General features: G+C 44.2%; 1 protein-coding gene across 1 annotated transcript in view; it reads left to right on the top strand.

The window, feature by feature from the left end:
• Positions 1 to 2,537: 2,537 nt before the first annotated feature.
• Positions 2,538 to 20,531, top strand: part of LOC119942890 (transmembrane protein 132D-like) — a 645,325-nt gene continuing 627,331 nt past the window's right edge. The window contains exon 1 of the mRNA XM_038763929.1: positions 2,538 to 2,930. Coding sequence (XP_038619857.1) covers positions 2,852 to 2,930 — 79 coding nt within the window. The 5' untranslated portion in view covers positions 2,538 to 2,851. The remainder of the gene's footprint in view (positions 2,931 to 20,531) is intronic.

The following is a 20,531-nucleotide window of genomic DNA, read 5'->3' as shown; positions in this document are numbered from 1 at the left end:
GCAGTGTTTGGCACATACTACTACTTGTAATATAAAGGGTGACCCTTTCCTAACTCAAGCTTCCCTCCATCCCGTGTCTCCTCATGAAATTTCCCAAGGGATTTAGAAGTCTTTGGGTGGACCCTGGAGATCGGGTATTGACACCCGCTATTTAAAGAGGACTTTCTGTCTTTTAACAAAGGGCAGGGTGGGGGGGGGCGATCGGGTGGGTCTTCGACCCAATTACCACCTCAGTTCAAAACAAAGTCAGGTCAGCTTAATGCAGAACGTATTAAGGATTTAGTATCAAGCACTTTACAAATATTATTATTATTATCGGGGAATTTTGACCCCAAACTTTTCACTGGAAAGGGAGTGATTTCATAACAATAATAATAATAATAATAATAATAATAATAATAATAATGCCATTTGTTAAGCTCTTACTATGTGCAAAGCACTGTTTTAAGCACTGGATTTGTAGGGCAAGCAGAGGGACAGGGATTGGGTCCGACCTAATTAACGTGTACTTACCCCAGTGCTTGGAACAGGGTTTGATGCAAAGTAAGTGCTTAACCAATACCATAAAAAATACTTATTATTTTTTTAAAGCAGTTCTCAGGCCTGGTAGCCCTGTCCCTCTTGGTCCGCTGCCCGCAGGGAAGGAGGACAGGGAAGCTAGACCCAAAGAGCACCCCCCACCAACGAGAGAGAGAGAGAGAGAGAGAGAGAAACAGACAGACATCGTGGCTTAGTGGAAAGAGCCTGGGCTTGGGAGCCAGAGGTAGTGTGTTCTAATGCCGACTCTGCCACCTGTCAGCTGTCTGACTTTGGGCAAGCCACTTCACTTCTCTGGGCCTCAGTTCCCTCATCTGTAAAATGGGGATAAAAACCGTGAGCCCCATGTGGGACAACGTTGATCAACTTGTACCCCCCCCCCCCCAGCGCTTAGAACAGTGCTTGGCACATAGTAAGCGCTTAACAAATACCATCATCATTAGTATTATTATGAACCCCGGCCGGGTCCGCAGGAGGGAAGGGGCGATCTCCATAGGGCCGGCCAGGGCCGGACAGTCACCTGTGGAGCCTAGGGGCATCCTAGAGAAGCAGCGTGGCTCAGTGGAAAGAGCCTAGGCTTGGGAGTCAGAGGTCGTGGGTTCTAATCCCGTCTCCGCCACTTGTCTGCTGTGTGACTTTGGGCGAGGCTCTTCACTTCTCTGGGCCTCAGTCTCCTCATCTGTAAAATAGGGATGAAGACTGTGAACCCCACGTGGGACAACCTGATTACCTTTTATCCTCCCCAGGGCTTAGAATAGTGCTTGGCACATAGTAAGTGCTTAACAAATGCTATTATTATTATTATTATTATCCCTCTTTCCCTCCCTCCCTCCTGGGGGGCAGCCCTCCCCTCCCGGCGCGGCCCGGGGATTGGCTCCGGGAGCCTGGGGGGCGCGGTCTCTCCGCACCGATTGGACAACGACCGTGTCATGGGCGGGGGGGGGGGGGGGGGGAAGGTATTAAAAAAAAAAGGAACCACAAACCCCTCGTTGTTTTTAAAAGGGGAAAAAAAAAATTTAAAGCCTAAGCCAGTGTCCATCGAGCTATGTGAGGCTGCGTGCGCTGCCTGTTCCGGGAGCCGGGGGAGAGGAGGAGGAGGAGGAGGAAGAAGAAGGAGAAGAAGGGGGGAGGAGGAAGAAGAAGAAAAAGAAGAGGGGGAGGAGAAAGAAGAAGAAAAAGAAGAGGGGGAGGAGGAAGAAGAAGAAAAAGAAGAAGAGGGGGAGGAAAAAGAAGAAGAGGGGGAGGAAAAAGAAGAAGGGGAGGAGGAAGAAGCAGGGTAAGGAGGAGGAAGAAGGGGGAGGAAAAAGAAGAAGGGGAAAAAAGAGGGGGAGGAGGAAGGAGAAGAAGAAAGGGGGAGGAGAAAGAGGAAGAAAAAGAGGGGGAGGAGGAGGGGAAAGAAGAAGAGGGGAGGAGGAAGAAGAAGAAAGGGGAGGAAGAGAAAGAAGAAGAGGGGAAGGAGGAGAAAGAAGAAGAGGGGGAGGAGGAATAAGAAGGAGAAGGGGAGGAGGAAGAAGGAGAAAGGGAGGGGAAAGAAGAAGAAAAAGAGGGGTAGGAGGAGGAGAAAGAAGAGGAGGGGGAGGAGGAAGAAGAAGAAGGGGAGGAGGAAGAAGAAGAAAGGGAGGAGAAAGAAGAAGAAAAAGAGGGGGAGGAGAAGGAGAAAGAAGAAGAGGGGAGGAGGAAATAGAAGAAGGGAGAGGAGGAGGATAAAGAAGAAGAAAGGGAGGAGAAAGGAGAAGAAAAAGAGGGGGAGGAGGAGGAGAAAGAAGAAGGGGGGAGGAGGAAGAAGAAGAAGAAGGGGGAGGAGGAGGATAAAGAAGAAGAAGAAGAAGAGGGGGAGGAGGAGGAAGCAGCAGAAGAGGGGTCGGGCGGTGGGCATTGTGGTCCAGCAGTCCCCCCGCCCCTCCGGGCAGCACATCTGGTCTGCATCAGGACCGGCCCCTTCTCCCAACGCCGGGGAGGCCGCTCTGCTCCGCTCCGCTCCGCTGTGCCGTGCCGTGCCGTGCCGTGCCGTGCCGTGCTCCGCGCTGTGGTCGGGGCCGGCCCCCGCAGGGGCAGGCGGTCCCGGGGGGCGGGGGCCAAACTTTGGCGCGGTGGCAGCTCGGCCCGGTCCGGTCCCGTCCCGGGAATGTGCCCGCGGGCCGCTCGGTGCCCACGGGCTGGGCGGTGCCCGCCCGCAGGACCGGACCGGCCCGCCCTGGAGCCGGGACTCCTCTAGACGCCCCCGGCCGCGGTCCTTCCCGGCGCAGGCCCGGGCGATGGCCTGAGCTCCCCGAAGCCCCGAGGGCTTCCAGGAGGAGGAGGAGGAGGAGGAAGGATGAGCCCGGCTGGGATGGGGATGCTTTGGCCGCGCTGGTCCCCGCTGCTCTTCAGCCTGACGGCCCTCTTCTCCAAAGGTGAGGAAGCCCGGCTGGCCCCAGCCCTGGGCCAGGGAACAACTTTCGTGGGCATGGGATGATGATGATGATGATGATGACATTTGTTCAGCGCTTACTATGTGCCAAGCACTGTTCTAAGCGCTAGGGGGGGAATACAGGGTGATGAGATGGTCCCACGGGGGGCTCACAGTCTTCACTCCCATTTTACAGATGAAGGAACTGAGACCCAGAGAAGTTAAGCGACTTACCTAAAGTCACCCAGCTGACAATTGGCGGAGCGGGATTTGAACCCACGCCCTCTGACTCCAAAGCCCGGGCTATTTCCACCGAGCCACGCGCGCGTGTGCATCGTCGTGTACACACACACTGACACACGCACATGCACACGGCCTGGGGGCTGCAAGGACTGATCCACTCCCCGGGACCCCCATCTGGGAATAGGATGATTTTTAGAAAGACCTATCTTGAAAAGCAAAAAAAAAACAAACCAAAAACCCGTGTCTCTGGAATGACTGTCAGGGAGGCAGGAAAGGAAAACCAAAACCAAAAAAAAAAAAAAACACCCCAGCAAACAAATCCTTCAGGGAAATAAGGGGGAAACACACGAGTTTTTCTCAGGGTGAAAGGGATGTGTTGTAACAGGCTCGTGAGAGTTGGCTTGAAGGGAGCGGGGTTTAAACTACCTTCCAATAGTCTTGGAAGCTGGACCTAAATCAGTCAATCAATTGTATTTATTGAGCGCTTACTGTGTGCAGAGCACTGTACTAAGCGCTTGGGAAGTACAAGTTGGCAACATATAGAGACGGTCCCTACCCAACAGTGGGCTCACAGTCTAGAAGACCCAAAGCGCTGTTGCTTGACCCTTATGAAACAATTGAAGGTTCCTCGTTTGGCAGGTTAAGGTTTTCCTGCTCACATGGTCAGGGCGTTGCTGCTCTGCGTGGAATGGGGACTAGGGAACTCCCGGAAGAGTGTTCTTGAAGAAGTGGCCCTGCAGCCACTTAAAAAAAAAATCAGTCATCAATCAATCAAAGAATCCCTTGATCTTCCGATTTGAAATCCTCCTTAGCTACTTGGGGGTCTAGGTTAGAATCCGTCTCCCCACCTATGTCGGGGGGAAAAGCAGGGTTTGAACGCTTTGCTCCCTACTCCCTACCTGTACTAACGCACAAAGGGATGCTGAAATGGACATCTGGAGGGATTCTCTTCCTTTCTTTCGTTTTTCAGTTTTCTTGCCTCTCTCTCCTCTCTTCCCTCTTAATTTGCGAAGCAATTAAGGAGGCTACCGACCCTCTTGAAGGGGAAGTGACGCTTTATTCATCCCAAATGCAGTACTGACGGATCAATGATACCCAAGCAATGAAATCCCAAGTACCTCCACTGATATTCTGTATTAGCGCCCCATTTTCCCCTGGGGATGTAGATCTGGGAAAATGAGAGGGAGATTCAAAAACAGCGTGACTCGATCGGTGTTAACAAATTTTGTGGTAACAATTACTTGCCAACTAAGTTTTCTTTGAAAGGGAAAAGTCGTCTACTGATTGTAAGGTTTTGGAGTTACATGAATATAATTCTATTAACCGGCTATTCTAAAGTCTCAGATGTTGCTTATTTCGCATTTAAGCTGATAAATTGTTGATTGGGTCTTTGCATTCTTCTGTAGTTGAAGGCAGAGAAGGGGAGAATTCGGGCACATTGTCTTTCAAAGTGCAATTGTAATAGACGCCCAGCTCATTTTTATGAATTAGATGTTAGAACAAACTAAGAGCTGAGAGCTTGTAGAGATTTATGATGTAAACTAGACGCAGTATGAAAGGTTGATCATTCCCACCCAAGGAACTCTAAAACACCAACCAAACTCACCACAAACCCAGCTGATCATCACTATAGGGCATAATTCTATTTTCATTATTTCAGTTGTAAATAGAAATATGGTGTTTCTGTTTCATGCCACAACAGCTGAGTTTTATTATGAAAGGAATAGAATATCTTATCACCTGAGACCAAAAAGTGCACTCTGCTGTATATCCAGTTCTGCTCCTGAATATTTTGTATACAACTTTGAAGTACCAGAATGTGTTTATCCACACTGCCACTTTCTGACTCCTTTCAAGTGGAAACACCAAAGATTCTTATAAAAAACAAAAAACAAAAGCGAAAACCTTTTGGAAGAACCAAAAAGTCTGCCTGTGAGAATCCTGTGAAGGAATCTAGGCCAGGATAAAAGACAGCTGGGCAATCAATCATATTTACTAAGTGCTTACTGTGTGCAGAGCACTGTACTAAATGTTTGGAAGAGTACAGTATCACAGTATAACAGAATTGGAAGACACATTCCCTGCCCACAATGAGCTTACAGTCTAGAGGGTATAAGTTGAGATTTTCCAGTGAACCCCTCATAAAATGTCTTATGTGCAGGTTCTCATGCCAGACAAGAAAAAATTATATGTGATTAGCTATAATGCATCAATGCCATGTCATTTGGTGCATATGCCAATGAGTAGGAAAAAAACCCCACAGCTTGAGCCCCCTCATTCTATTTTTCATTTGGTGGAATGTCTGTGATTTAAAATAGGACTTTTATAAAGTGATGTTCCAAGAATTTTCAAATATGTTCATTCATTTGGGCTTCTGAATACTCCAGAGACTCATAAAACACATACTGTACTCATTAAGAGACTTTTCAGATGAATCTAAAGCAGGAATCCAGAATATAGCATGGTTATGTGAGTTTAGAGTTTTCAGCTGAACACCTCTTTCATACACATTCCAAAAGAGCTTGAAGTGAAGTGTGGACTGACCACTAAGTCTTTCTGTTGTTATTAAAAAAAGAAGTAGAGTTTGATCCAGATTCCCTGAGGGTTAAGTAAAACATCAGGTGTTTTGGTTTGTAATACGCAGATTTCTAGAGCATTAAATACCTGCTCTCTCATGAGATGCATATTTTCAAAACAGGCTGAGTAGATAACTTTTCAAAAGTCTGCAGACATGCTGCAAATGGCAAATCAGTCATACTTATTCAGCACTTAACTGTGTGCGGAGAACTGTACTAAGTGCTTGGGAGAGAACAGTATAACAGAGTTGGTGGGCATCGTCCCTGCCCAGAAGGAGTTTACAGTCTAGAGGATTCTCTCAACCATATAATCTGCCATTATCCCATTCTCCTCTCCCTCTCCCCCTCATTAAGCTTTGCTCAGAAATGTTGCAGGAACCCAAAAGCAATGTCATAAACAATTTTTCTCACATCACCTGAACCTTGTTCTTTAGATGTACGACCTTGTGCTAATTTTCAGAGATACCAGAACATGTCTTCAGTTCCTCTGAGGGGGCTGACTGATAAACTAGATTGAGTTTTACCTGGTCAGGAGTTCTTTACCTGCTGAATAAACAGAGTTTTATTTATATATATAAGCAAATATGTATATTTGTACATCACTCTCAGATTCATTAAAATGAGGAAAACAAAAAAGAAAGATGGGGATTAATGTGCAAGAACTGCTTTACTTAGATTTAGCCCTATCAGCTTCCTCTTTCAAAGATCACATGTAATTACTCTGTCAGAAGGGAAGAGAATCACAAGAATGGGAAACCTGCAGAACCAAGACAGAGGGTAACATACCCCTGTAACTTTGTCGTTTTTTAGGCCAAGAGCTCTCCAGCCCTGAACTCTGCCATCCCAGCTGGGCATAGAGAGATTCCTAAAGAGAGATTTTCCCAGGTCACCTTCCCCAATGGGAGCGAGAGAGAGTGTTTCCCTCCCAATTTATGAACATGACCTCTTTTCGAGTTAGATTGGCGTTGGTGTGAAAGACCATGACCTCGTATTTGGAAGAGCTTATTCCCCACTGGCCCCAGCTGGAAGGAACTTGGAGGTCTCCAGTGACTTCCATTTGTAGTCCTCAGAAGTAGAAAGAGATTCCCACGAAAAGAAAGCATTTCAAGGTGAATGAAGCTGAGTCTATTGTACGTTTGTATGTGTTTTATGCCAACTCCAGAAAGCAAAATCTCCTGAATGGAGGAAAAGGAAGCATTCTATAAATTGAACTTGCTCTCTTGATTAAAGAGATAAATGAACATAATGAAAAAGGCCTTCAATGGGACTACTGGAAAAAGAAGGCAAGTTCTGGGTTTAAGATCTTTTTAGAGCCAAGAAAAAGATTCTTATTTTCTGTGCTCCAGTATTGCTTTAGTAAGATGTGGGCTGCATATTGGAACTTCGATTGTCATAAATAAAACAAAAGAAAAGGCTTACTTCAATAGCCTAAGCCCCAGAACCAGGCCTGTGCTTGGCATTTGTCTCCACAAATGCTTTTTTAATGTCATCTAGCTTTTATTATTCTTTCCAGTGCTTTTGCTCTACCTTTGCCTTTTTTTCATGTATTTATTTCATAGTGCTGCTAGGCTCAGTGACACGGGTCAGTGTTTTAGTCATTAATAAAAGCAGTTATATTCAATAAAGAGCAGCTTCATCTAATGAAAGAAGATATCAAAAGATAACTGTTTTACATTTTATTTTCTTTTACATCCAGGATTAACATTAATTCTACTTCTCAAGGCAGTTGGGGAATCCAGATCTGATTACAGGCTGGTGTTTGGCAACACAAACACAGGTAGCTGGTTGCAAGCAGACTTAGGGGACAGGTGAGGCTCAGGCCCACTTAAGTTTGAAAAGTGTTGGGTCTTTATTTTTATCCTCTTGATACATTATTGGCAGTGATTCATAATAAGGGAGATTTTAAATGGTTTCATGGGGCTGAAATCAGTAAGAATGTGATACTGACTGGATTTAATGGCAAAATTGTGCTACTCCATTTTAATCAGAATAAATGGTGGGTGCCAGGGCTAAAATTCTTTTTGGTGTAGGGGATGGAAAGTGGTGTAAAGAAGCCAAAATGTTGGGAAGAGGCCTGGCTTCATTTCAGTTTCACCCTGGATTCAACAAATGATCTTGGACAAATTATTTAAATGGTCTCAGTCCCTTTCCCTTGAGAAGCAGGAGGGCCTAGTGCAAAGAGCATAGGTCTTGGGTTCTAATCCCAGCTCTGCCACTTGTCTGCTCTGTGACCTTGGGAAGATCACTTAATTTAATTGTGTCTAATTTTCCTCTTCTGTAACATGGGGATTCAATACTTGGTCTCCCTCTTACTTACACCATGGGCTCCATATGGAGCAGTTACTATATCTGACCTCGTTGTCTTGTATCTCCCCCAGGGCTTAGTACAGTGCTTGACTCACAGTAAGTGCTGATCAAATACCACAATTGCTGTTATAATTATTGTTAGTATTCTTCTTGCCAGCCACAACACAGGAACACTATTTGCCCCACTCTGAAGCCTAGAGGGTACTTTTTTGCTGATGCCAACTTAGAGGTTGGGTATAAGAAACTGTAAAAGTGTGGAGCCTTTTGGTCCTAAAGAGCTGCTTCAACAACATTAGTTATGTTAAGAACACATAGGACAAAGAGGGATTGAAATAGAGTAATAAGAAAAAAATACAGAGGGGTGAAATTTATTTTGTTGGAAGGTAAAATGTTTTCAATGGGGATCACTCTTACCTAATTAAAAAGGGAATATGATCAGGAAGTCACAGAGATTCCCCTACTCTCTTTCTTTCTTTTGTTTGGGAGGGGCCGGGAAATCATTTGGGGTGTTTGTTGAGCCAGTCTAAAACCCTTTGGTTTACTGGCAAGTGGAGCATCTGCTCAACCCAAAGAGCTGGAAATTTGAGAATGGGGCATCGAAATCCTTCTTTCATTTCCCTGTGCTGCAGGGAGGATTTTCATTGGGCATCTGATGATGTGTTCTCTAATGGGTAGCCATGAAAGGCTCAGTTCACATCTGGTCCGGCAGCTCCAGAATATAAGCATGTAGTACATAAAATTGTATATATATGTGGGCTTTGTTTTTTGGGGTGTTTTTTTTTTTTTTGTCTGTAGCAAATGTTCAGGATTTTTCTTAAATGTTGTTTAAGAGAAGCATAACATTTTTTCTCTTTCATTTGTGTTCTGGAGATGATTACTTCTGACAATCTGTTCTGCAAATATTTACTCATAACAATGGTGTCCAGTGTTTATAGTTTTTACTTATAGAATTATGGGGTTTGAAACGTAACAAACCTCTGCATTATTTTCAAAAAGTGATGAGGGGAATTACTGTGAATGCTATGGAAGGGAAAGGCCCATCAAAAATATTTGCTTACGCTCTCAAGGGGAATGGTGTCAACAGAAAGAAGTAAAACACAGTATTCTTGATGTATTCTTGATGTAAAGAAACAAAGTCTACAAATGCTCCCTGCATTATCTTTTGTAAGTTCTGCTTCTCTAGTCCCAAAGTAATAAGCGTCTTGCTTGATTTACTTTAATTAGGCAGTAAACATTAGTTTGTTTTTGTCTATAGCTTTGATAAATATGAACTTAAAACAGTATGGGAAAAATACCCCAAAGTATTTTGATTATATAGGGCATATCCTGATAAAAACATTTGAGTTTGGGGAGGACTTTTATTTTGATCAAACACAGCAATTTCATGATCATAAAAAATGATCTGTGTTCTATAGAGAGATAGCTAAGCTCAGACAACCCTTGCCTCCCTGTAGCTTAAGATATAAAACAAATTGTGCAAGCAAACCTGAAAACACTGAGAACAGGTAAGGTATTGAACGAGTACAACACTCGGAATAGAGAGAGTCTGACAGTCGAAAGAGGATTATCAGTAAATCTTCAAAGATGGTGAGGAGGGGGAATTCTGTCTTTTTAAAAATTCTGTATTTGCTTCAATTGTCAAGAGTAATTTTGTTGTTTTAAATGATCCTTTAAAAGGTGGATTCTTCTTTCAGTGTCAGTACTTAAGTCTTTCCAAAGGAAAACAACAACAAAAAAGCAATCTCCTGATATTTAGTAGTGTTAGCTAGAGATCCAGTCTTGCTTAGGGGTTTGTTGAGGTGGGGGGAGGGTGTTTCCTGTTCAGCACAGACTATGAATTTTTTTCTTTCCCTAGGTTTGGGCAAAGATTTCTGTCTCAGAGGCCCACATTTTGCAGGTGGCTAATAAGAAGGCATTACAGTAAGGGAACCAACAGAGCTCAGAGGCAAATAGCAAACTGACACTCACACCCAACGGGCCAAGCTGAGAAACTGATTGAAGCTCTGCTATAACCCATCCATCGAATGCCCCAGCCCAGCCCATGGGGCCCCGGCTTATAGCTGCTTGGGTCTGGTTAACAGGTCGGTCAAGGCTGCGGTTCTTAAATAGCTATATAGCCTGCTGGGTTGATCCATGTCTATTTGCAGTCTGACTGCGGGGACTAGGCAGGCGAGCTGCTTTATGTGACCTTATCTTCCACTCGATGTCCTACAAATTTAAGGTTGTTTCTCAGTTGAGTAAAGAAGATGCATGCCTTCTTCTGCTTCAGCTTTTCTTGAAAATCTTCTCAAATTTAAGCTGCCAGACTCTTGTGCCTCTGGACTACATGCAGGTGCACATGCGTGTGTGTGCGTCTTAGAAAAGGAAACTTCCCTCCAGAGTTCAATAAATGTGGCTGGTTTTGTGATCGTTACGTATTGAGCGCAAGTGAGGATTGCAAGACAGCTTCCTCCTCCTGACTTCACACCCACCTGGACTAAAATAATTTTAATGGGTTTCCACTGTGCTCACTATACCAGAGCCTGAAGGAGTCTATTTCTTCATAGCTGAAGGGCTGCTGCTGGGAGACGGTCTCAGCAAACAGGCAAGCCTGGAATGCAATAGCACTTTTCAAGCAGAAGCTCCGCAACGATCACGGGAGTGGGAGGTAGAGTTGAAAACAGCAACAGGCACTACAACTGGCTACTGCAGAAGCAGCGTGGCTCAATGGAAAGAGCCCCGGCTTTGTAGTCAGAAGTCAGAGGTTCAAATCCCGGCTCCCCCAGTTGTCAGCTGTGTGACTTTGGGCAAGTCACTTAACTTCTCTGGGCCTAAATTACCTCATCTGTAAAATGGGGATTGAGATTGTGAGCCCCCTGTGGGACAACCTGATCATCTTGTAACCTCCCCAGTGCTTAGAACAGTGCTTTGCACATAGTAAGTGCTTAATAAATGCCAGCATTATTATTATTATTGCAGCCTCAACAATGTCAGCAACAATGTAGATTTATGCAGGAATTATAGGACTTGCGGTTATGCCACGGTCTTGTCGGCTCTCTGACACTTTTATAATTGTCGTACTTGTTAAGCATTCATTCATTCATTTAATCATATTTATTGAGCGCTTACTCTGTGCAGAGCACTGTACTAAGCTCTTGGAAAGTACAGTTCGGCAACAAATAGAGACAATCCCAACAACGGGCTCAATCTAGAAGGGGAAGACAGACAACAAAACAAAACAAGTTGGCAGGCATCAGTAGCATCAAAATAGATAAATAGAATTATAGATATGTACACATCATTAATGAAATAAATAGAATAATAAGTATGTACAAATATACACAAGTGCTGTGGGGAGGGGAAGGGGGTAGAGCAGAGGGAGGGAGTAGAGGTGATGGGGAAGGGAAGAGGAGTAGAAGAAAAGGGGGGCTCAGTCTGGGAAGCCCTCCTGGAGGAGGTGAGGTCTCAGTATGGCTTTAAAGAAGGGGAGAGAGCTAGTTTGTCAGACGTGTGGAGGGACGATGTTCCAGGCCAGAGGTAGGAGGTGGGCAGGGGTCGACGGCGGGACAGTTGAGAACAAGGCCCAGTGAAGAGGTTCGCGGCAGAGGAGCGGAGGGTGTGGGCTGGGTTGTAGAAGGAAAGAAGGGAGGTGAGGTAGGAGGGGGCAAGGTGATGGACAGCCTTGAAGCTGAGAGTGAGGAGTTTTTGCTTCATACGAAGGTTGATAGGCAACTACTGGAAATTTTTGAAGAGGAGGGAGACATGCCCAGAGCGTTTCTGTACAGGGAGAATCCGGGCAGTAGAGTAAAGTATGGACTGAAGTGGGGAGAGACAGGAGGATGGTAGATCAGAAAGGAGGCTGATCCATTAATCCAGTTGGGATGTGATGAGAGATTGTACCACCAAGGAAGCAGTTTGGATGGAGAGGAAAGAGCAGATCTTGGAGATGTTGTGAAGGTGAGACAGGCGGGATTTGATGATGGTTGAGCACTTACTATGTGGCAAGCACTGCTCTTAGCACTGGGGTAGATACAAGTTAATGAGGCTGGACACAGTCTCTGTCCCACATGGGGCTCACGGTCTAAGTGGGAGGGAGAACAGGTATTTAACTTTCATTTTATAGTTGAGGAACCTGGGGAACAGAGAAGTTGTGACTTGTCCAAGGTCACACAGCAGGCCAGTAGTAGAGCTGGGATTGGAACCCGGGTTCTCTGACTCCCAGTCCTGTGATCCTTCCATGAAGCCATACACAGCCTCTTTCAAGTATATTTTTACAATAGGTAAAATGTAAAGTACAAGAATGCATTCTCAAGATTCAAACAATTGGCCAAATATGTAGCATCTATTGAGTGCAGTGCAATATAGTAAGTGCTTGGGAAGCTACAGTAGAGTCAGGGGACATTTTTCCTGCCTTCAAGTCACTCAGACTCTTGTAGGACAAACAGTGATGATGTTGATGGCATTTGTTAAGCGCTTATTATGTGCGAAGCACTGTTCTAAGCACTGGGGGGGGCTACAAGGTGATCAGGTTGTCCTACGTGGGGCTCACAGTCTTCATCCCCATTTTACAGATGAGGGAACTGAGGCCCAGAGAAGTTAAGTGACTTGCCCAAAGTCACACAGCTAAGTGGCAGGGCCGGGATTAGAACCCATGACCTCTGACCCCCAAGCCCAGGCTCTTTCCACTGAGCCACGTTGCTTCCCTAACAGTGCTAACCAATCTATCAAAGAGAATTAAACCCTAAACTAAAACATAAAAACGTTTGTATGAATATGTAAAATACATAATTTTCAATGTCATCCTTACAATGCATCAAAAGGCATATTGTGCTAGCATACTAGAAATCTGCCATTGTTTTACATAGATCTATCATCTAATTCTAATTAAAATTGGCTTTAATGGTAGTACTAGTAACGGGATTTAAGTACTCTACTGCCTCTTTGATGGCAAGGATTGTTGTCTATCAGCTCTCTTGCACTCTCCCATGCTTCGACTACAGTGTTCTGTGTACAGTAAGTGCTCAATAAAAATATAATTGACATGTTCAAATCAATAAAAATACTATAATAATAACAATAATAGTAACTGTGGTATTTCAATCTCTCATCTTATCCTGATTGGATTACTGCATCAGCCTCCTCTCCGATCTCCCATCCTCCTGTCTCTCCCCACTTCAATCCATACTTCACGCCGCTGCCCGGATCGTCTTTGTGCAGAAACGCTCTGGACATGTTACTCCCCTCCTCAAAAATCTCCAGTGGCTACCAATCAACCTATGTATCAGGCAGAAACTCCTCACCCTCTGCTTCAAGGCTGTCCATCACCTCACCCCCTCCTACCTCACCTCCCTTCTCTCCTTCTTCAGCCCAGCCTGCACCCTCCATTCCTCTGCTGCTAACCTCCTCACTGGGCCTCGTTCTTACCTGTCCTGCCATCGACCCCCAGCCCACGTCATCCCCCGGGCCTGGAATGCCCTCCCTCTGCCCATCCGCCAAGCTAGCGCTCTTCCTCCCTTCAAAACCCTACTGAGAGCTCACCTCCTCCAAGAGGCCTTCCCAGACTGAGCCCCCTCCTTCCTCTCCACCTCCCCATCCCCCCGCCTTACCTTCTTCCCCTCCCCACAGCACCTGTATATATGTACATATGTTTGTACATATTTATTACTCTATTTTATTTGTAGATATTTATTCTATTTATTTTATTTTGTTAATATGTTTTGTTTTGTTGTCTGTCACCCCCCTCTAGACTGTGAGCCCGCTGTTGGGTAGGGACCGTCTCTGTTGCCAACTTGTACTTCCCAAGCGCTTAGTACAGTGCTCTGCACACAGTAAGTGCTCGATAAATACGATTGAATGAATGAATGAACGAATGAATTTGTAAAGTGCTCATTATGTGCCAAGCATAGCTCTGGCGTAGATACAAGATCATTAGGTCCCACATGGGGCTCACAGTTTGAGAGAAAATGGGTATTCTAGACTGTGAGCCCACTGTTGGGTAGGGACCGTCTCTACATGTTGCCAACTTGTACTTCCCAAGCACTTAGTACAGTGCTTTGCACACAGTAAGCGCTCAATAAATATGATTGAATGAATGAATGAAAGGTATTGAATCCCCATTTTGCAGATGAAGGAACGGAGGCCCAGAGAAGTTAAGTGACTGTAACCTTGTTATGGGCAGGGAACAGGTTTGCTAATTAGGTTGTACTGTACTCTTCCAAGCACTTAGTAAAGTTCTCTGCACCTAGGAAGTGCTCAGTACATACTATTGATTGACTTGCTTAAGGTCACACAGCAGCTAAATGGCGGAACTGAGTTTAGAAGCCAGTCTGCTAACTCCAAGGCCCATACTCTTTTTACTAGGCCACACTGCTTCTCTAAAGTATTCCTCTGAAGGGAATACTTTAAACCAAGGTGAATTTGTTACCACAACCATAGTAGAATTTATATACAAATCTCATATGCTTTTAATCCAGCGTTCTGTAATTTAACTGCCTGCCTCTCCCCATAAGACTATAAATGCTTTGAGGGAAGGGATTGTGTCTTGATGTGCTCTGTGTGCATGTGCACACACACACACACACACACACACAAACACACAATGCTCAATAAATGCTACCATCATCATCATCATCATCAATCGTATTTATTGAGCTCTTACTGTGTGCAGAGCACTGTACTAAGAGCTTGGGAAGTACAAATTGGCAACATATAGAGACAGTCTCTACTCAACAGTGGGCTCACAGTCTAAAAGGGAGAGACAGAGAACAAAACCAAACATACTAACAAAATAAAATAAATAGAATAGATATGTACAAGTAAAATAAATAAATAAATAAATAGAGTAAGAAATATGTACAAACATATATGCAGGTGCTGTATATACCACTGTATACCACTGTTTGATGTATTTCCCGAGGACCTTGCTCATGGAAACATGATATCTTCACAGTTCATGATGACACAACCCAGTTTCTGTAAACAAAACATGTGAAGAGAATGGATGTTGGGAGAAATTTCATACAGCTGCCCTGAGGGGAGCTGAAATGGGAAGGAAGCCAGAAGGACACTGAAATCTAATAAAACCACAGGTGCTGCTATTGGAAGCATGATCTCAGTGATAGAGCGCAGTAAGTGCTCAATAAATACGTTTGAATGAATGAATGAAAGGTCTGGACTTGGAGGATGGAAAGTCATCGGGAACATAGAGGCTCTCGTAGGATGGACTCTGCCAGAGGTGGATGTAATAATAATAATAATAATGATGGCATTTATTAAGTGCTTACTATGTGCAAAGCACTGTTCTAAGCGCTGGGGGGATATAAGGTGATGAGGTTGTCCCACGTGGGGCTCACAGTCTTCATCCCCATTTTACAGATGAGGGAACTGAGGCACAGAGAAGTTAAGTGACTTACCCAAAGTCACACAGCTGACAAGTGGTGGAGCCGGGATTTGAACCCATGACCTCTGACTCCAAAGCCCGGGCTCTTTCCCTCTGAGCCATGCTGCTTCTCTAGAACACGTGCCACTGTGAAGGGCAACTACAGAATGTAGTAGAGGATGACTTACGTCAATCAATCAATCGTATTTATTGAGTGCTTACTGTGTGCAGAGCACTGTACTAAGCACTTGGGAGAGTACAGTACAACAGAGTTGGTAAACACGTTCCCTTGTTCACAGGAGCTTAAAGTTTAGTCTACATTTGCACAGTATGAAAGAGGAAAGTTCATTTCAGTCTGCTGCTCCTCCCTGCACCCATCCTTACTTCTTTGGTTTTTCACCTGCTGTATTCCCACCCTGCTCTCCATTCCTCCCAAGTTAACGGTCCCTTGCTCACAACACTCTTGCCTCAATCCATCAATAAATGACTGATTACCTCAATTAGTGCAATTATATTGTACTCTCCCAAGTGCTTAGTACAGTGAGTCAGAGGTCATGGGTTCTAATCCTGACTCTGCCACTTGTCTGCTGGGTGACCTTGGGCAAGTCACTTCACTTCTCTGTGCCTCAGTTACCTCATCTGTAAAATGGGAATTGAGACTGGGAGCCCCATGTGAGACAGGGACTGTGTCCAACTCGAGTACCTTGAATTTATCCCCCCACTGTTGGGTAGGGACCGTCTCTATATGTTGCCAACTTGTACTTCCCAAGTGCTTAGTACAGTGCTCTGCATACAGTAAGCGTCAATAAATACGATTGATTGATTGATTGATCCCTGTGCTTAGAACAGTGCTTGGCACATAGTAAGCGCTTAACAAATACCATGATTATTACAGTGCTTTACTCACAGTAAGCACTCAATAAATATGATTGAACGGCTGAATGAATGAATCAGTGGTTGTTATTGAGCACTCACTGTATACAGGGTACTGTATACAGTGTATATACTGTATATGAGAAGCAGTGTGGCTCAGTGGAAAGAGCGTGGACTTTGGAGTCAGAGGTCATGGGTTCAAATCCCGGCTCCGCCAATTGTCAGCTGTGTGACTTTGGGCAAGTCACTTAACTTCTCTGGGCCTCAGTTCCCTTATCTGTAAAATGGGGATTAAGACTGTGAGCCCTCCGTGGGACAACCGGATCACTTTGTAACCTCCCCAGTGCTTAGAACAGTGCTTTGCACATAGTAAGCACTTAAGAAATGCCATTATTATTATTATTATTATTAAGCTCTTGAGAGAGTATAAGGCGGGAGAGTTGGTAGATGCCATTTCTGCCTACAAGGAGTGTATGGACTAGTTTCCAATTCATTGTTCAAACTTTTCCCACTTCCCAGAATTCCATCCAGCCTCAGTCTCACCAAACTCCATCACTCCCCTCTTTTAAAGGTTCCATAAAATGTCACCTCTTCTGGGAGCTTTTTCTGATTAATCCAGCTGGTTATGTCATCCCATCCTCTGCCTCACTACTCATGTATTTATATGTAGAGAAGCAGCATGGAATAGTGGATAGAGCATGGGTCTGGGAGTAAGAAGGTCATGGGTTCTAATTCTAGCTCTGCCACTTGTCTGCTGGGTAACCTTGGGCAAGTCATTTCTCTGTGCCTCAGTTACCTCATCTGGAAAATGGAGATTGAGACTGTGAGCCCCGTATGGGACAGGGACTGTGTCCAACCCAATTTACTTGGGTTGAAGCAGCAGCAGCCATGCCGAGAAGCAGCGTGGCTCAGTGGAAAGAGCATGGGCTCTGGAGTCAGAGGTCATGGGTTCAAATCCCGGCTCTGCCAGTTGTCAGCTGTGTGACTTTGGGCAAGTCACTTAACTTCTCTGGGCCTCAGTTACTTCATCTGTAAAATGGGGATTAAGACTGTGAGCCCCCCATGGGACAACCTGATCAATCAGTCAATCATTCGTATTTATTGAGCGCTTACTGTGTGCAGAGCACTGTACTAAGCACTTGGGAAGTACAAGTTGGCAACATATAAAGACAGTCCCTACCCAACAGTGGGCTCACAGTCTAGAAGGGGGAGACAGAGAACAAAACCAAACATCTTAACAAAATAAAATAGAATAGATACGTACAGGTAAAATAAATAAATAAATAAATAAACAAGAGTAATAAATATGTACAAACACCTGATCACCTTGTAACCTCCCCAGCGCTTAGAACAGTGCTTTGCACATAGTAAGCGCTTAATAAATGCCATCATTATTATTATTATTATTACTTGCATCCAGTCCATCACGTAGTACAGTGCCTGGAACATAGTAATCACTTAACAAATACCATTATTATATGTTTATTCATTTGTTTCTATAATCTATATGACCTCAATCTAAGCTACGTTATTTCTGCCCATACATCTGCTATCTTCCCTGCTTTTCAAAGGCAAGGATCCTAGCTTTTTCTTAGTAAATTCCCTAAGGGCCTATTACCGTGCAGTGGATGCTCACTAAATATTGCCAAATGCCCTAGCAAATAAGTATCAAGATTCCCAGACTTCAAAGTCAGGCACCTGCTTTGGCTCAATATTGCAAAATAGATTTGATGGCCTTTTCAATCGATCAAATGGTCACATGATCAGTATTTTCAAATGCCACTTATGGAGCACAGGTGGAAGAAACGTGGCTACGTTGAAGACATTTCTCAAAAAAGAAGTCTTTAAGTACCCAGCTAATTTTGAATAGACTAGACTATAAGATCCTCCTCTAGACTCGAAAGTCTTTGCAGGCATGGAGTGTGTCTGTTTATTGTTACATTGTGCTCTGCCAAGAACTTAGTACCCTGCTCTGCACACAGTAAGTACTCAATGACTACCGCTGATTAAACAAGCAGTGTCCTCGTGAAATCTTCAGGTATTTCTCTTCAGAAGGAAACTGTAGGGTTTTCTCTTTTTTTTAACTCATAGGTGAGAGTTCACCACACCCTCAGTTTTGGAGTAGGAAGTGATAGCCTCCTGGGTTTTGCAGCTGTTGGATTAAAGCCTAAACACCACCTCTTTGAATTTATTTTCCTCACTTTTTAACGGAATGGAGAGTGAACGGTGCCTGTGTTTGGGCATGAACTGGATAGAACCAGAGTGGCTGAAAGTTTTCCATCCAGAATTTGCATCTTAAAGTTCAAAAACTCATCTGAAATTCCCACTATTTGTTTTTTAAATAATATGAGAGGCAGTCTCTCCCTCTCTTTTAATTGTCTTCATTTCTCCCAGTCAATCAATCAATTGTATTTACTGAGTGCTTACTGTGTGCACAGCACCACTATTTGAATTGCAGTAAATCGGGGTAATGATGCGATAATGATATCTAAACAGTTTTTTTTTCCCTTTTGGCATGTAGTTCTACTTTTCCATTCTGTTAATCATAATCAGAATAACGCTATTGCTCTGAAGCTCTCTTACATCAAGTACTGGAATGTGAGACAAAGGAACTCAAGAACACCATACGGTTTAGTGCATATGTCTTATGCTTTCCTTTACAGGATGGGATCCTTTAAATGAAGGAAGGAAAACACACTACGGTACCATGGGTGGCAAGATGTTCTTCATTTTGTAGCTGGGAAATATGGAGGTTAGGTGAGGGAAATGTTAACTGAGAAAACAGGTGAGAAAGCTTAGCCAGGATACTGATACAATGGCTTTAATTGCATTGACTCCTCTCCCCATCTTCAGAGTTTTCCTGAAATGACCTCTCCTTCAGGAAGCAGTGTGGGCTAGTGGAAAGATCACGGATCTGGGTGTCTGAAGGACCTGGATTATAATCCCGGCCCTTGTCTGCTGTGTGACCTTCAGCCAGTCACTTCACTTCTCTGTGCCTCAGTTACCTCATCTGTAAAATGGGGATTAAGAACGTGAGCTCCACGTGGGACATGGACTGTGTCCTACCCTGTATTTATCCCAGCGTTTAGTACAGTGCCTGGCACATAGTAAGTACTTAATATCTATTATTATTGTCAAGTCATTTCCAATTCATAGCAACTCTATGGATACACTTTTTTCTCCAGAATGTCGTCTTCTGCCATAACCTATAACCTTGTTAACGGTTTTTCCATTACCATTGTTATGGTTTCTATCCACCTAGCTTCCAGTCTGCCTCTTCCATGTTTTCCCTGGACTTTTTGTAGCATTAGTGTCTTCTCCAGAGAATTAATCCTCCTGATTATGTGTTCAAAACATGCTAATCTAAGCCCAGTCATTTGGCCTTCCAAAGACCACTTTGGCTTAATTTGCTCCGAAATCCTTTTGTTTGCTTTACAGGCAAATACCATTTAAGAAAAAAAGGCTTCCTTTCATCCCCTCCCACTCTTATCTCCTTTCCTTCTGCCTCATCTACTGAGAAGCAGCATGGTTTAGTGGAAAGAGCGCAGGTTTGGGAGTCAGAGGTCATGGGTTCTAATCCCAGCAGTCACTTATCAGCTGTGTGACTTTGGGCAAGGCACTTAATTTCCCTTTGCCTCAGTTACTTTATCTGTAAAGTGGGGATTAAGAATGTGAGTCCCACGTGGGACAACCTCATTACCTTTATCTCCCCCAGCGCTTAGAACAGTGCTTGGCACATAGTAAATGCTTAGCAAATACCATCATTATTATTATCTGAGTCTTCCAACTGAGTCTTCCCCCCACAAGTGCTTAGATGCTAACCCAACCCAGTTTCCCCAGAGCACATAAGTCCAAATATTTATATTTGACTCCCTCCCCTAAACTATAATTTGATTTAGTGTCTGACTCCCCATTAGCTTTTCTGCTTCTCAAGGGCAGGAATTATTTCTACTAACTCTGTTGTACACTTCCGCATTTAATACAATGTTCAGCACAGAGTAAGCATTAAATAGATTGAGACTGTGAGCCCCAAGTGGGACAACCTGATCACCTTGTATCCTCCCCAGCACTTAGAACAGTGTTTTGCACATAGTAAGTGCTTAACAAATGCCATTATTATTATTATTAAATACTATTGAACGATTGTGATTAGGAAAGCAGGGTGGCCTAGTGAAAAGTGTTTGGACCTGAGTTCTAATCCTGGCTCTGCCTTTTACCTACTGGGTGACTGTGGGCAAGTCACTTAACT

Source organism: Tachyglossus aculeatus, chromosome 21, assembly GCF_015852505.1.
Source record: "Tachyglossus aculeatus isolate mTacAcu1 chromosome 21, mTacAcu1.pri, whole genome shotgun sequence".
Taxonomy (NCBI): domain Eukaryota; kingdom Metazoa; phylum Chordata; class Mammalia; order Monotremata; family Tachyglossidae; genus Tachyglossus; species Tachyglossus aculeatus.
This window is presented reverse-complemented; position numbering and strand designations above follow the sequence as displayed.